This window comes from Manihot esculenta, chromosome 1 (genome assembly GCF_001659605.2).
Source record: "Manihot esculenta cultivar AM560-2 chromosome 1, M.esculenta_v8, whole genome shotgun sequence".
Lineage (NCBI taxonomy): Eukaryota > Viridiplantae > Streptophyta > Magnoliopsida > Malpighiales > Euphorbiaceae > Manihot > Manihot esculenta.
In genome coordinates, this window is record NC_035161.2 from 33,306,773 (window position 1) to 33,322,190 (window position 15,418).

Sequence of the window (15,418 nt, forward strand, 5' to 3'; positions counted from 1 at the left end):
GCAGTGGAAGTTTCGATTGCAAAATGGGTTATGATATCACGCTTCTTGGGTTGGTTATTTTAGCCCAGTTGGCACTTAGGGTTTCTGGGAAGGAAGGAAATCTATCTAGGCCGGGCTTATTGTTTAAAGTGGGGCTTGTTTTCTTTGGGCCTCAAGTTTATATTTGGTTAGGCCTAATTTCTTTATATCTCTGATGGAAGTAATTCTATTTTTAAAAAAAATCTCTCTTTTTCAATTGATTAGGTTTTATGCCTTAAATAATCGTCGGCCAGAAACATTCATCACAATCCCGATCTCTCTCGTGTAATGTAAATTTCTTTTTCTTTCTTTTTTCTTTTTTTTTTTTCTTTTTTTATCTTGCCAATTTATTATTCTTTTTATACTGCAGATTCTTTCACCACATGAATAACCTTTAATATATAAAATTTTCTTTGACAATATGATGTTTTATTGAGCAGTCAGATAACGATAACATCAACACTAATTAATATTTGATTCGATCAATTCAATCAATTATGAAATGTTACCATTTTTTCTAAACGAACTCACATCCAATTTAAATTTATTTAATATTATATTATCTAAACAGCGAATTCAAATTTATTTAGTATTATATTATCTAAACAGCAGATTGAGATTCAATTTGTAATTAAAAATAACCGAATTGCTCTTTGAAATTTATTAACCAATAAACAAAACTTCTCCAAACAAACAATATAGCATACTAGCATTCTCCATCAACACCATAAAATATTTCAACAAGTTCATTAATACCTTAATTTTACCGACTTCATGCAAAAATCAACAAGATTGGATTACCTCTACTTTGAGAGTAACATTACTTTTGTCCACATATATATATGTAATTAAGTTCCTAATGTCAGAAATAATAGTGAGAAATGACTCCAAACATTTCAACTAAATACGTTGGCACAAACTTCAAGCACATGACTCAAAAGAAGCCATACCCCTCAAAGCCACCCATCTAAGTTTCCGGCCAAGCGATACGCAAAGCTCATATATATTATGTAAAGCAGACTACAAGGAAGTTCAATGCCAACATCTTATTAAACAACCATTTATAAGATTAAGTAGATGTCTATGGAGGGAATTTAAGTAGCGTCACTCAAGCAAGGCGGAGTTCATGGGATCCAAACCCTCCTCCATTGGCCGTGGGGTGGCCGTGTTGCAGCCGGAAAGCATACAAGTTGGATGCTCCATTTGCAATTGTAATTGCTGACTCATAATCTCCTTCATTCTCCACTAAACCGTATTGCAGATCCTCACATTTCGCTTCCTTAAATTTTTAAAAAGAAAAATAGAGAGAGAATGTTATCACCTTTTTTTAAAGGAAATTGCATGAATTTCTAAGGGAATTTTAGATTCTTACAAATTCAAGCAGAAGGTCTCCATGTCTTTCCTCTAAATTTCTTACCTGAAATCACAAAAATTTTAGATTCTTAGAATTTAACACAAGTTTAAGATGTCAATTGATATATATGTTTTCTTTACTAACCTTCTTTCTGCAGGTTTCTGTCTGTGTTTTGATCACATGATACTGGAAAACATGCATCAACAATAGTTAGTGATGCAAATATCAGATATATAGTCTTGGATTGCTAGTGATGAACACAACTTTTCATCTAATTATATATTTAATTCACAATTTTATTTTTTTTTCTTTTTTACTTTAAAGGGAATATAATGCAGGAGAAGACAAAATTTTTATTTTATTCTATTTGAATGATAAAGAGGAAAGGGGAATTTTAATTTGTAAAAAAAAAATCATTAATTATAATATAGTAATATTATAATATGTGATTTAAACATCTACTTACTGAAGAAAAAAATTATTAAAATTAATTTAATTGATAAAAATGATAGTTTTTTTTCAATTAATTAAGATGTGATTTTGTTGAAAACTCTTTAATATTATTTATCTTAAATTAATAGAGAGAAGATGTATAAAAACTAATTAAGTCTAAAGAGATGTGTCAAAACTAATTATAAGAATATTTCTAATCATAAATATAAAAAGATATGGGAAAAAAAAGATAGAAATATAAGCACCATAGTAATTATATCTTCAGAATTCCACCAAATGAATGAACCCAAAAACAAATTAAAGCAAAAGAAAATTTCAAAGCCACAGATCTAAAAGAGAAATATAATAAGTAATAAAATTCTAACCTTCCTGTCACGTACAAACTCCAATGCAGAAGCCATTCTTTCCTCAAGATCGCGCAGCTCAAGGATGCTCACATCATTTAAATCCTCACCCATCCTCTGCCTGTTAAAATAACATATTTTTTTAAAGAAAATATCTTGCTTTAATAATTAATTAGAAGTTAATTACCTGATGTCTCTTCTCAGCTTGTTATTGATCTCTCTCAGCTTTCCTAGGTGCTCTTGCATTCTCTGCAAATCATCCTCATCATTAAGCAGATAAACAATATTCAACAACCTTATAAAGCTCGTAGATCAAACAACAAAAGAGGGATTCAACCTCATAATGCGTGCTCCACAGATCTATCCCTAAAGCCTTCTGATACTGATCAAACATCTTCTTTGTCCTGCAGGGTTATCATTAGGGTTTGTTCTGCAAACCCTACAAGTAAGTAAAGAAAATGAAGTTGATCTATGTACTTACGTTATGGTAGGGCTAATGAACTCATGGAATTTTCCAGTATTCGAGAACATGATAAGAGAAACTTTAGCATCACAAAGAACAGTGAGCTCTTGTGCTTTCTTGAAAATTCCATTTCTTCGCTTGGAGTAGGTGACCTGCCTGTTAGTAGAATTCTCAATCCTCTTGATCTCGATCTTTCCACGACCCATGTTTTGTTTCTTCCCGTTGATATGAAACTCCAGTTACCCACTGGACAAAATGATGGAATCTGATCTGAGAGAATGGGTGGATGTGCATAAGCTTGTTGAATGGTAAAGAGAAGACGGGAAAGAAAATAGAAAAGGGAGGTTTCTATATCGGGAGAGAGTGAACGAAAGTAGATTGTTTTGTAACTAAGAAGAGTTGCGAGAGTGTTTGATAGGCTAATGGTGGTAACGTGTCATGTTGGGAAGTGCATTGAACACGACAAGACATAATAACTACAATTTTACTTTGCATCGTTGATAAGCCCTTTCCTTAAACCTGTCTTTAAGTGTACAATGTTATGGATAAATGAAACAAGCAGATAATTCTTTAGTTTTGTGATGGGTTTAACATTCATTAAACCATGCATGGAAAGAAAGAAAATAAAGGTTTTGTTTGGATGAAATGAAAATTAAAAAGAAAATGAGAAAAAAATATTTTTATTTTGTTTTTTATTTAGAAAGCTAAAATTATAAAATATTATGTGTTAAATACTATATCATTCTTTTACTTTTATAAATTCCATAAATTATATATGGGTATAATTGTAATTTAATTAAATGATAAGATTTTACTCCAATATAGATAGTTATTTTCCTTTTTCACTTATTTCCTTCAAACTTTTTATAAAAAAATATTTTTTATTCTTTTTTTCACCTTTTATCTTTCTCTCTTTAATTTTCAACCATCCAAACAAAGGGTTGAGCAAAGATCACACAAGGGGGGAAAAAATTCCTACTAGTGCTGGAAATCCCATCATTAGTAGGTCCCATTTAGAGCTGAAGTTACAATCTAAAAGGACATTTTTTTTCTTAAAAAAAAACTCACGTAGATATTATTAAAAAATATTTAATTATTTTATAGTTTGTATAATTAAAAATGTTAAATTTAATATTTTTCTGCTAACATGTTTAAAATATATTTTTAATAACAATACCATAATAATATATACCTGTATTTATTCTGATTGAATTCACAGTGTTTAACCTAATTAAAAATAAAATAAAAACAAATAAATTACATAATTTATTATCTCAACATGATAAGCATAGACGTACATGTACATGAACATGTGGTGTATCTAATTAATAAGCATAAACTCTATCAATTTATAAATAATATATAAGATAAAATTATAATAAATATTATATAAAATAAAATTATAATTTGTTTCATTCATAAATAATTATTAATAATTTTGTACATATGTTCTTACATAGGATATTGGCTTTGAAGATTAGAACAAACAGTGAGGAGTAAAAGGGCCGTTTTGGTAAATGTTTGAAAAGCCCATCACCGGCCCTTTGGACACAAGGCTAACGGATTCATTGGTCCAATTAATGACTTGCGGATAATTCTCTGGATATTCTAATAATATATTCTCATATTTTAGAATTAATAGTTTTTTTTTTTTCCGGAGAAACAGATTTTCCTTAAAAAAATTATAATTATTGTTACGAAATTAGTTGGAAAGACATTTCAGTCGGACCTATAATTTTCGAATTCGAATTCCGGAGCGAATTGTACCGATATATAATTACTTCACGAAGCAGTCAGCGACGACTCCGATTCCCGTGATTCGATTTTGCATTTGTTTTTCCTGTACGTTTCCATGAAAATTCTTAGATTCAGAAGCTCACTTCTCTTTCAATTGGGCTTTAATTTACTTTTCTTGATACAATTATATTAGAAATGGCAGCTCTAGCTGCTTCAGTTCTGTCATGGATTCCGGAAGATGATCTCTTGTTGAAGAACGCCGTTGAGGTATAATTGTCTTCTCATTCTTGCTCAATCCCTTCGCTGTTCCCACTTATGATTCCCATACACTTGAAATTTACTCTCTCTGATTTCGTTTTCCTGCTATTTTCAAACCCTAGGAGATTTTCGGAATTGATATTTTGAATCAGCTTGTGAAGGACAGTATGCGAGAATGTTTTTTCTTGCTTTTTCATTTTGGTTTTCCTTGTTACTGCAGGCTGGCGCTTCTTTGGAAGCACTTGCTAAAGGAGCGGTGAGATTCTCGCGAAAATTTACTGTCGGAGAATTGCGCGAGAGGTGGTATTCTCTCCTCTATGACCCTGTTATTTCAGCTGAAGCTTCTGCTCGCATGGTGGAATTTGAACTTTCTGTCCCCAATTCTGGAGTTAGTGCAGATGTTTCTGCTAAAAGAAAGTATGAAAGCGTTCGACGAATGTACCATGCTATGAAGAAGAAAACTTGTGCACGACCTGGTAATTCTCCTAGTATCGGTTTTCTTGCTGCACAGGAGGTTAGTTATCATGACAATATGCCCTTTGATGGTAGGGCACAAGGTGAAAGTTGCATATTTGGAGACCGTAATCAAAACAATTTTGGGTTTGTTGGGAAGGAATGCTATAATGAATTTCCTTTGGAGGTTCCGTCTTTTGATAAAGATAATGTGAGAGACGGATTGGTTGACTTTCCGAGTGGCGAGAGAGTTAAGGAAATGGCATTGGCATGTCCTTTGCCACAGAGCAGTGCTTCGTTTCATGCAGAGGGACTTTCCTCTCCACTAGCAATATGGGAAACGATAGAGGACATTTCTGCTCCTGCAATGCCAATCGGTGTAAACATTGAAGATAAAGGTCAAGAAGAAGCGTTGATGCATCGTGACGGTGTGGAAGTGGATGGTAATAAAATGAGTTTATCACGAATGAATGTTGTCGAACCGGGTGCAATATTGCAAGATAAACATGACGTTGATGTACTTAATAATTCAAACACAATCTCAGAATGTGATTATGCAGACCTTTCAGAGTCACTCTTAAACTTTGCAAATGAAGATGAGCTGCTTTTAGTGGATGCAGATGGGAAAGACACGGCTGATAAATTTTGTTACGATGGCGCTTTGTTGAATTCTCCTATTGTTATTCAGAATACAGCATCGGATTTTAAAGAATCGCAGACAATAGTTTCAGATAAAAGCCTTGGAATTCCTGCCAATGCATGCCCTGCAGAATTAGAGCCTATTGCTGAGGGGACACTTTCTAGTGATGTTGAGCAGCATGGTCATTTGTGTGCAGAAATCAATTTGCCATCATCCAGAGCAGCAGCAAATACACGGTCTACGGAGAACTATGATGGAGAGATGGAGTGTACTTTAAATAGCGAAGACCCTGACATCCCGTCAAATGATGATATTTTTTTCTCTAAAGAATTTACTGCTTCTGTGATGAGAACAAAATCTAAGGAGGCTTGTTACTCATCTTTCTCGTATGCTAATATAAAGGATGGCAAACAAGAGCAAAGCTTGATGAAGAAAGAAGCAAATCCTGCACAATCTCGTTTTGCTTCCCAGATTACAAGACTGCACATGTTGCCAGCAACCAGCTCAGGTAACCACCTTGTTGGCCGTGGAGTAAAATGTGAATCTCCTGATGATGGGGCATGCGGACAGGCTAGCAATGCTTCTGGAGACATTTATGAGTGCAGAACAGCCCAGGCTACTCTAATTTCTGGCTCAGAGGCGTCTCATGCTTGTAACCCCACGGGTTTGCCATTTTTTGCAAAACCATGCTCCCCTAAACAAGTTACGTCAGTACCAGAAACTGAACCCTTAACGTTAAATGAGGAAGAATCTGAGAGTGACGATGAAATTCCATCATATTCTGAGATAGAAGCCATGGTAATCAGACTAGATTTGTAATTAATAATTAGGGGATTCATCTAAATCTTCTGTTCTATTTCACTCGTCTCTAACTTCTTTCTGTGGTTAACTTTTTTTTTTTCAGATACTTGCCATGGACTTGTGCCCAGATGATAATACAGATTCTTATAATACGGAAGGTAGCTCTCCAGTGTCTCTCTTTTGGTGCATTTTCCCGTTGAACATGCAAGTTTACCCTTGAAACTGCATTGGAAATTCTGCTGCTCTAGCAGTTACAAACTTACTTATTACTTGGGCTAGTATTTATTTGCATTTAGATGATAATCTGCTTTCAAATTATGTTTAATATCTCCAGGTCATTACCAATTTATTATACCTAGTGAAGGGAGCCAGTTAATTAACTAATAAGAGAAATATGTTGATACTTGTAAGCCTCTAAGTTGAAAAATCAACTTTAGTTTCTCAAGATAAATAGTTTGAGCCCTTTCTTTCTCAATTTCAGTCTCAATGTATCAAAATGAGGATACCAGAAGGAAAATTACAAGATTAGAACAGTGTGCTCAATCATCCATACAAAGAGCCATTGCATCTCGAGGTGCACTCGCTGTCTTGTATGGGCGCCACTTGAAGCATTATATAAGGGAAACCGAGGTATGTTAATCTTTCTATTTTTGCTTATTGTTAATGTTCGAGCAAGATAGAGTCTTTTTTGTAAGTGGCCTCCTCCTGCCTTGCAGATCATACTTGGCAGAGCAACAGATGATATGGATGTTGATATTGACTTAAGAAGAGAAGGACCTGCCAACAAAATTTCAAGACGGCAGGTGGCAGTGGTTTCAGTGTCTTCTTATGCAATTGTTACTCAAATTTGCATAAATAGATGATCAGACATAGCATAATCATTTCCTTTTTCTTTTATTTCATGTTGGATGTTTTCTTTTTAATTTATTAATAGAGATGAATAACCCAAAGCAGTTGCACTTTCTGACATATTTATTATTTTCCATGATTTTGTACTATACAACTGATTCTGACATAGGGAATTAGAAATAAGAACAAAGAAACTAAGAAAGTTGAAGCAACTAACGTGAAATAGTACTTATTTGGGATCTCTCTCTCTTTTGGCCCCTTTAATAATGTATCTGAATATTTTAGAGATAATTGAGTTCAAGCCAGGGCCCTGACATTACCTTGGCAATTCTGTAGTTCAGAGCAAACTCATCTACTTCTTTGTGACTTTGTAAACTGCTCTATTTAATCCATACCATCCAGATGTTACATTGTGACTTTCATAACTCCAATCATGCCAATCAAATGCTGCCATTTCAGCGTATTGACATCCTGTTTTGCCTCTAATTGTATGGAAGTGTGACTGCTTGTTTCCCTTGTTGCTAGGCACTAGTAAAAATGGAAGCAGATGGTTCCTTCTTGTTGAAGAATATTGGTAAGAGTCTTGTATTTTTGAATGGCAGAGAAATTGCTTCTGGACAGAGTACGAGACTTACCTCAAATAGTTTAATTGAGGTATGTATCTTCCCATCATCTCCCTGTTTGATAAGCTTTAGACTCTATTAAATTGGTTTTTTCTGCCTTATATCTTATTTATGCTCTTCCTTTGTGATTATTATTTCACTTGCATTGATCTGTTGTGTTGTAACGAGAGTAAACAATGATATCACTATCTGCAGATTGGGGGAATGGCATTTGTGTTTGAAATTAATAGCAAATCTGTGAGGCAGCACCTAGCAAATGCCACCAAAATCCACAAACAAAACAGTATCAAATTTGAACGGTCCGAAGGGATTGCATGAGTAGAGGAAGGCCGTCAACTGTTTCCTTTATCTCCTATATTAAGCAGCTTAGGTGAAGAAAAATCAGTTTTATCGCAGTCTACCCTTGAGTTGGACGTACCCTGTCCAACTATAAATATATGTGTATATATATATATATACATATGATACAGAAAGTTTCATTTATTTTCCACTAATCATGTATATGGCTATACTGAATATATGAAATGTAGTTGATCATTCATCTAGTTCTTGTAAAAAGAGGAAGATAAAAAATAATTAGAAAAAAAAAACAGTAACAAGGGAGGATATAGCTGGGGACAATTGGTCTAGTCCAGTAAATTTTTCTTTAGATTGTGGTCAATGGTTTCCCATAATCATTTTTTATTGCTTCCACCATGATCTCACATACATATTTTAACTTATTGTACTCCACAACTAGAAACATCCATGGACCAAGGGGACAGAAAGAGAAAAGGACCATAATGGATGTGCTTGTGGTTGTCTGGTAATTGGCAGCACTTACTAGGAAACTTGCATTATTTCTCCTGTTGATGATCAATAATGCAGAAACCAATTACAAGATGGAGACAAACTTCTGATCACGTGATGGATTAGATGACGAGTGAGGTGTTAAATAACTGATATAAATTTACTCATAGTGTACTTTTTACTCATTTGTGGTGCTGCAGAGTTTGGTGATATGTGACTTCAACAGACTATTTATTATATGGCCAAGTGCAAAGGGACCCTTTTGCACCGCACTACTTTTTTTTTTTTTATTTGTGTGAGAAACTTTGCTTGCACTGCATTAGATAGGCATGTACTCTACATTTACTGCTCTGCCTCTGTTACATGGAAAGATCTTTAAATTTCTAGTGTCTAGAAATGTAGATAGTACAATACTCTCACCAGCTACTTGGCTGCTATCTTACATGGGGAGATCTGAAAATCAGGGTCTCATTCAACTTGTCCTTGTTAACTGCACAGTCAATATTTATTTTCCAGTCATTCTTACGGCTGAAAGAGCATTGTAATTCAGTCAATTTAAGCTCCAATTTTTGGTTGAAATGTTGAATTTGTTTTTGTTTTAATATCTTTTCAATTATAATATATATATATATATATCTGTGTGTGTGTGTTTTTCTCAATACTAATTCTAATAGTAACCTCAATCTTATCTAACTGCTGCAAGGTAATAAAAAGGGGGATTATATGTTTTTTTGAATAAAATGGAAATTAAATAACCGAGAAAATAGAAAGAATTGAAGCCCATTATCAACGCAAGAATGAAATTCAATTAGTTTTATATTTGAGAATTATATAATAATTACAATTTATTTCTATTTTCAAGTTAGCAAGTTATTTTGAAACAATTGAAATCATATAAAAAGTTATAATTTGGCAAGTTATCAGGCTAAAACATAATTTCTTTTTTCTAATACTTAAAATCCTTGCATCACGTGGTGGAACTTTGAGGTTTAAACCCTTATTTTAAGTTAAAATGTAATATTATTTATTTATTTATTTTTAAATAAATACAATATACCCAACGAAAAAATAATTTGATTTAATTTAAATATGTAATTTTGAATGATGTAAAGTCCAATATAATCTTCTGTATTTGTTTTATTACAATCAAATATTGGTGTTTTACACTTGCGAAATATAATAAATTTTATTCTTTTAATGAAGATAAAATAATATTGAAGTAAAATATCTAAATAAATAGATGTCGTAGGAGTATATATATATATATATTTTTGAAAAACAACAACAATATAACATTTGGTGAATGTGGTGGCTATTTTATAGGAAAGTTAGTAATGAATTAAAGAATAAGCAAAGCAACCACTTTATAACTAACCACCACAAAACTATTTTAAGCCCTCCCTGTGCACCCACCCACCACCTTCCTAACCTCAGATGCTCCTTAAACACAACAACTTCCTTATACCATCTCTTGATATTATTTATTTCTGTATTACATATTCTACCATCAAAATCAATAATTAAGTGTACATACGTTTTATATTTTAGAAAAATTAAAGGAAAAAAGAAAAGAAAATATGAAATCATTACCAATGATGAAACCACCGAAATTAAAGATGCAACATCTTCATTTCATCAATCAGCTTTCCTTTTGCCTGCAATTGGTAAGGCTGTTTGGAGACTCTAATAACCTTCCACTCTATTTTAAGATTTTTCATATGCCAACCAGCTAAACAATTATGGGTGATTTTTAAAATTATAAAGTTTCAATTATATATAATTAATAATGGAAAACAAAGTCTAAATGTATCATTCTAATACCTTATTTATTATATTACAAATTTAGTTAATCAAATTCTTATAGAATTCAATATTAAGTAACTAACTTATTTTTCAAAATATTAAAACATAAAACGCATACTAGCTAATTATATAGAAAAAATGAATAATGATGGAGGTAGAGGGTAATCAACGACCAATGACAGCTCAACAGAAGGAAATAAACTTTAGCTAACCAATAAATTAACATGCAATTCAAATCTTTAAATTCAAAGAAAAATTTTTAGAACCCTCACGGTCTCCACAAAACCACCCCCAAGAATTTAAGGACCCAAATTTCTACTCAACAACAAAAACCCATCTCTTTCTTCCTTGTCTTCTCCATTACTCCCACTTCCTACTTTTGATTCTCCTACTCAACACTTCGCCATCTTCCTTATCTTATCTCGTTTCTTACATCTTCAGGACTCCACACTCATTCAATTCTTTACTCAAAATCCATTGAATGGCTGATCTCATCCATTTTTATTTGTCCTCACATCACCTTCTTCTTCTTCTGCTGCTGCTTACTCTGGCGGGCTTGTTCACAGTTGAATCGAAGACCTATTGGCGGGATGTTGAGGTTTTGAAAGAGCTTAAAAATGGGCTTGACCCAGCCTCTGTTACTCCTGGCTCCTGCTTGAGCTCTTGGGACTTCTCTGTTGACCCTTGCGATCATTTATTCAGTGAACGATTTACTTGTGGGTTCAGGTGCGACCTTCTTGTCTCCGGCTTCAGTCGAGTCACTGAACTCAGTCTTGATCAGGCTGGTTACACTGCTTCGCTTGCTAACATTACTTGGAATCTACCTTATTTGGACACTTTAGACCTTTCGAGCAACAATTTCTACGGCCAGATTCCCGAGTCTTTTTCCAACCTTTCTCGTCTGAGTCGACTCGGCCTTTCAGGAAACTGGTTTTCTGGACAGATACCCGTGTTCCTCGGCTCACTCGCTAACCTCGAGGAGCTATACCTCGATAACAACATCCTTCAGGGTACAATTCCTGCGACTTTGAATGGTCTAATTAGCTTAAAAAGGCTCGAAATTCAATCCAACAAGCTATACGGTGAGTTTCCCGAGTTGGGTTCCCTGAAGAGCCTCTACCTTTTAGACGCTAGTGACAATGCCATATCTGGTAAAGTCCCAGCTACGCTCCCATCATCTCTTGTTCAAATCTCCATGAGAAACAACAGCTTAGAAGGAACCATCCCAGAAAGTTTCAGAAACCTGGGTTATTTACAAGTAGTGGATCTGAGTCACAATAAACTGAGCGGCTCAGTCCCTTCTCTTCTCTTCAACCATCCATCTCTTCAACAGCTCACTCTCTCTTTCAATTACTTCACCACCGTGCAATCACTGGCACGGTTTGGTCCTCCGACAACAATCCAGAGTGAGCTGATTGCCGTTGATATGAGCAACAATCAACTTCAAGGATTTTTACCCTCGTTTCTGGCCTTAATGCCAAAGCTCTCTGCATTGTCACTAGAGAACAACAAATTTACAGGGATGATACCAACCCAATTCGCCATTAAAACAGCGGTGCCCGGATCAGGATTCTTGGCGTTTCAGAGGCTGCTGCTTGGAGGGAACTACTTGTTTGGACCAATACCGGTGCCGTTGATGGAGCTGAAAGCAGGGAGTGTGGATGTGAGACTGAATGATAACTGCTTGTACTGGTGTCCGGTTACATTGTTTTTCTGTGAGGGTGGTGATCAGAAATCGTTAATGGAGTGTAAAAGCTTTAACCCTTTTATTCCCTAAGCAAATCCATGTAGATGTAGTAGTTATTGATCTTGTGTCTTGCTCTTGTTAATAATTAATATGTCTATTGCTCGCTTTACGTGATTTTTTCTTTTTATTTTTTCTTTATCTTATGCTGCTTAAATGCCAAACAAGTTTTAATTTGATAATAAAATTAAATAAAGTATAGGATGAAGTTAGCCTTAATTATTTCTTCGGCCATTTAAACTTAAATATTTTGCAATCACAATGCAGCACGACCTAAACATATTATTATAATTTTTAATTATTCAAGTCTACAAAATAATTTGTTAGATGGTATAATATGATAAAAAGATAAAAAAATTAAAAGGAAAAGGGAAGAAGGAAGAGGAAAGTGATAATAATATCTAATCAAAGATGAAAAGTTATTTTTGATGAGAAATTTTTATATGAATTCGGTTTAATATATGAATACAAGTAATGTAATGTTTTTTGGACCGAATCAATAAGTCTTTTTCTATTTTCAAAACCAATTTTAGTCTAATATCACCCGAGAGGTTCACCCAGCCCATAAACATTCTATCCCAGTGAAAAACATAAATAGTGCGGTGAGCGTGGAGGGGATCAAACGCACGACCACCTTCAGATCTTCAGTCCGACGCTCTTCCAACTGAGCTATCCCCGCTCATCATTTAATTTGTTCTATTGCCATAATATTAATGAATTCAATGAGATTCATCATCATTAATACTCCAGATCCTAAAATCCTAATGCTGTATCAGGAAAGAAAATTGATTACTAAATAATTCATATCTAAAAATTACTTGTCATATATGGCCCCACTCACGCCATCTCGTGCTCATTACACAAGACGGCTCAGGATTACTTGGATCTATCCAAACTCCCAACCCACCCTCACCCTCACCCCCTACCCATCATGAAATTCCCACTTCATTCATCCTCTCCTCCTCACTTCCCACTCATTGCAACACAACTTATTAATATCTCAAACCCCCCCAACCAACCATCCATCCCACAAAGTGTTTGCTTCTTTATTAAGGCTGATAAGTTTTAAGCAAATAGTTTACATTCAAGGTTACTAATCATGGCATAATCTTTTGTTTGATTGTCTTGTTAATAAGTGAATAGAAATGCTAACGGCAAGACAACTCGCCGGTCTTAGAAAAAAAAACTATGTGAATGGAAAGATGAACTGGTATAGTATTAAAATATTAACAAACAGAAAATAAATTAGAAATTTAGTATCCTCTACCTAATAAATAATTTAAAAGGGCATATAGATTCTTATAAAACTTGGACGGAAGCGAGTTGTATAAAAAGCTTGAAAATATGCTGCTCAACGTTCACCGCAATTTCAGAGCGTTAATTTTATGCATCAGATTATATGGAGATTCCTGTACACATCAAAACCTTCTCATTTGTCTTCCTTCTCTTCCTCTCTCCGTTAGTCTCCAAGGCATGCCACCCAGTTGATGAAGAAGCATTGCTTGATTTCAAGCAAAGAATCATCTCTGACCCTTCACAACTATTGAGCTCTTGGACAGTTTCCACCGACTGCTGCAGTTCTTGGGATGGTGTGGCGTGCGATGTTTCAGGCAGAGTTGTCAATGTCTCTCGGCCTGGTCTTGTTTCAGGCATTGACTTCATCGAAGACACATACATGAGTGGAACTTTATCCCCATATCTGGGAAATTTGTCGAATCTTCAATTTCTAGACCTGAGTAATCTCAAGGACTTGAAGGGACGAATACCACCAGAGCTTGGCAACTTATCACAGCTTGCTTATCTGTTTCTTAATTCAAACAAGCTCACGGGTTCAATACCCATGACCTTTGGGTACCTTTCTCAGCTGAAGAAGCTGTATCTCAGTGACAATTTTATATCTGGTGGTCTCCCTGCATCAGTTGCTAGGCGTTGGACATATTTATCAGAACTTGGTTTATCAGGGAACTTGTTGTCTGGGACAATTCCCTCTACCATTGGGAAGTGGATCATGATAACCAAGGTTGATCTTCATGGTAACAATTTCTCTGGTAGAATTCCTGCAGGAATTGGCAAACTTAAGAATCTGAAATTCCTGGATTTATCCGAAAACAAAATAGGTGGAAGTATTCCACCATCCATTGGTGGACTTTCCGAGCTAGTAATACTGTATCTCAATCAAAACCATCTCACAGGAAACATTCCTTCTTCAATCTCTGGACTCACTTCCATGCAATTCTGTCGTTTATCAGAAAATAAGCTGAAGGGTACTCTGCCACCATCAATTGGCCAGCTCTCAAAGATCCAAAGACTTATCCTTGAGAACAACAAGCTCCATGGGAAACTGCCTGCAACCATTGGTCATTTAACAACTCTTACTGATATATTCTTCTCCAACAACCAATTTATAGGCAAGATCCCTTCAAGTTTCGGCAATTTACTCAATCTTCAAACTCTGGATTTATCAAGAAACCAACTCGCCGGTCAGCTTCCGCCTCAGCTGGCTAAATTACAGAGACTGCAAGCTTTGGATCTGTCATTTAATCCACTAGAGCTAGTTAAAATACCAAACTGGTTCCAGGAGTTGAAACTTTTCCGGCTCATTTTGGCGAAGACTGGGATTGAAGGGCAGCTACCGAACTGGCTGGCTTCATCATCCATATCTGTTCTTGACCTGTCAAGCAATGCATTATCAGGGAAATTTCCTCACTGGATTGGTAACATGACTAGCCTTTCATTTCTCAATTTATCGAACAACGGCTTTGGTTCATCAATCCCTGTTGAATTCAAGAACCTTTCGCTTCTGATGGATCTTGATCTTCACTCCAACAAGTTAACTGGCAGCCTAAATGTAATTTTTTCCAAAGAAATCCAAGACCCACTAGGCCATTTTAACTCCATTGATGTTTCCAACAATATGTTCTCTGGGCCAATTGATGATAACATTGGAGAGAGACCTACAATGGCTTCCATTACTTCTCTGATTCTATCTCACAACAACTTGGGAGGTTCAATACCAAATTCAATTGGGAAAATGAGCGAATTGCAGGTCCTAGAGCTGGTAAACAATAGCCTGTCTGGGGAGATACCTG

The 15,418-nt window shown here is 35.0% G+C and overlaps 3 protein-coding genes and 1 pseudogene across 3 annotated transcripts; 3 read left to right on the forward strand and 1 right to left on the reverse strand.

Moving 5' to 3' along the window:
• Positions 1-936: 936 nt before the first annotated feature.
• Positions 937-2,978, reverse strand: LOC110630551 (agamous-like MADS-box protein TM6). The gene is made up of 7 exons (XM_021778090.2): positions 2,651-2,978; positions 2,507-2,573; positions 2,357-2,418; positions 2,191-2,290; positions 1,517-1,558; positions 1,391-1,435; positions 937-1,297 (listed from the first exon to the last, which is right to left on the reverse strand). The coding sequence occupies exons 1-7, from the start codon at positions 2,836-2,838 to the stop codon at positions 1,127-1,129; spliced, it is 675 nt and encodes a 224-aa protein (XP_021633782.1). The 5' UTR covers positions 2,839-2,978; the 3' UTR covers positions 937-1,126.
• Positions 2,979-4,331: 1,353 nt separating this feature from the next.
• On the forward strand, positions 4,332-8,534 carry LOC110601685. The gene is made up of 8 exons (XM_021738918.2): positions 4,332-4,474; positions 4,563-4,636; positions 4,848-6,518; positions 6,625-6,679; positions 7,003-7,151; positions 7,238-7,324; positions 7,896-8,024; positions 8,189-8,534. The coding sequence occupies exons 2-8, from the start codon at positions 4,565-4,567 to the stop codon at positions 8,309-8,311; spliced, it is 2,286 nt and encodes a 761-aa protein (XP_021594610.1). The 5' UTR covers positions 4,332-4,474; positions 4,563-4,564; the 3' UTR covers positions 8,312-8,534.
• Positions 8,535-10,842: 2,308 nt separating this feature from the next.
• On the forward strand, positions 10,843-12,439 carry LOC110619448 (LRR receptor-like serine/threonine-protein kinase FLS2). Its single transcript, XM_021762904.2, has one exon. The coding sequence runs from the start codon at positions 11,067-11,069 to the stop codon at positions 12,360-12,362; it is 1,296 nt and encodes a 431-aa protein (XP_021618596.1). The 5' UTR covers positions 10,843-11,066; the 3' UTR covers positions 12,363-12,439.
• A 1,248-nt stretch (positions 12,440-13,687) lies between these two features.
• Positions 13,688-15,418, forward strand: part of LOC110610039 — a 2,115-nt pseudogene continuing 384 nt past the window's right edge.

What these genes read in the sequence shown, in the direction of transcription:
- LOC110601685 (XM_021738918.2), top strand. Translation starts at nt 4,565, where the DNA reads ATGGCAGCTCTAGCTGCTTCAGTTCTGTCATGGATTCCGGAAGATGAT. An exon ending in AGATTCTTATAATACGGAAG is followed by an intron (nt 6,680 to 7,002) that starts GTAGCTCTCCAG and finishes TCTCAATTTCAG; the next exon opens with TCTCAATGTATCAAAATGAG. An exon ending in CCTCAAATAGTTTAATTGAG is followed by an intron (nt 8,025 to 8,188) that starts GTATGTATCTTC and finishes CACTATCTGCAG; the next exon opens with ATTGGGGGAATGGCATTTGT.
- LOC110619448 (XM_021762904.2), top strand. Translation starts at nt 11,067, where the DNA reads ATGGCTGATCTCATCCATTTTTATTTGTCCTCACATCACCTTCTTCTT.
- LOC110630551 (XM_021778090.2), bottom strand. Translation starts at nt 2,838, where the DNA reads ATGGGTCGTGGAAAGATCGAGATCAAGAGGATTGAGAATTCTACTAAC. An exon ending in TTCATTAGCCCTACCATAAC is followed by an intron (nt 2,574 to 2,650) that starts GTAAGTACATAG and finishes ATAACCCTGCAG; the next exon opens with GACAAAGAAGATGTTTGATC. An exon ending in GAGACCTTCTGCTTGAATTT is followed by an intron (nt 1,298 to 1,390) that starts GTAAGAATCTAA and finishes TAAAAATTTAAG; the next exon opens with GAAGCGAAATGTGAGGATCT.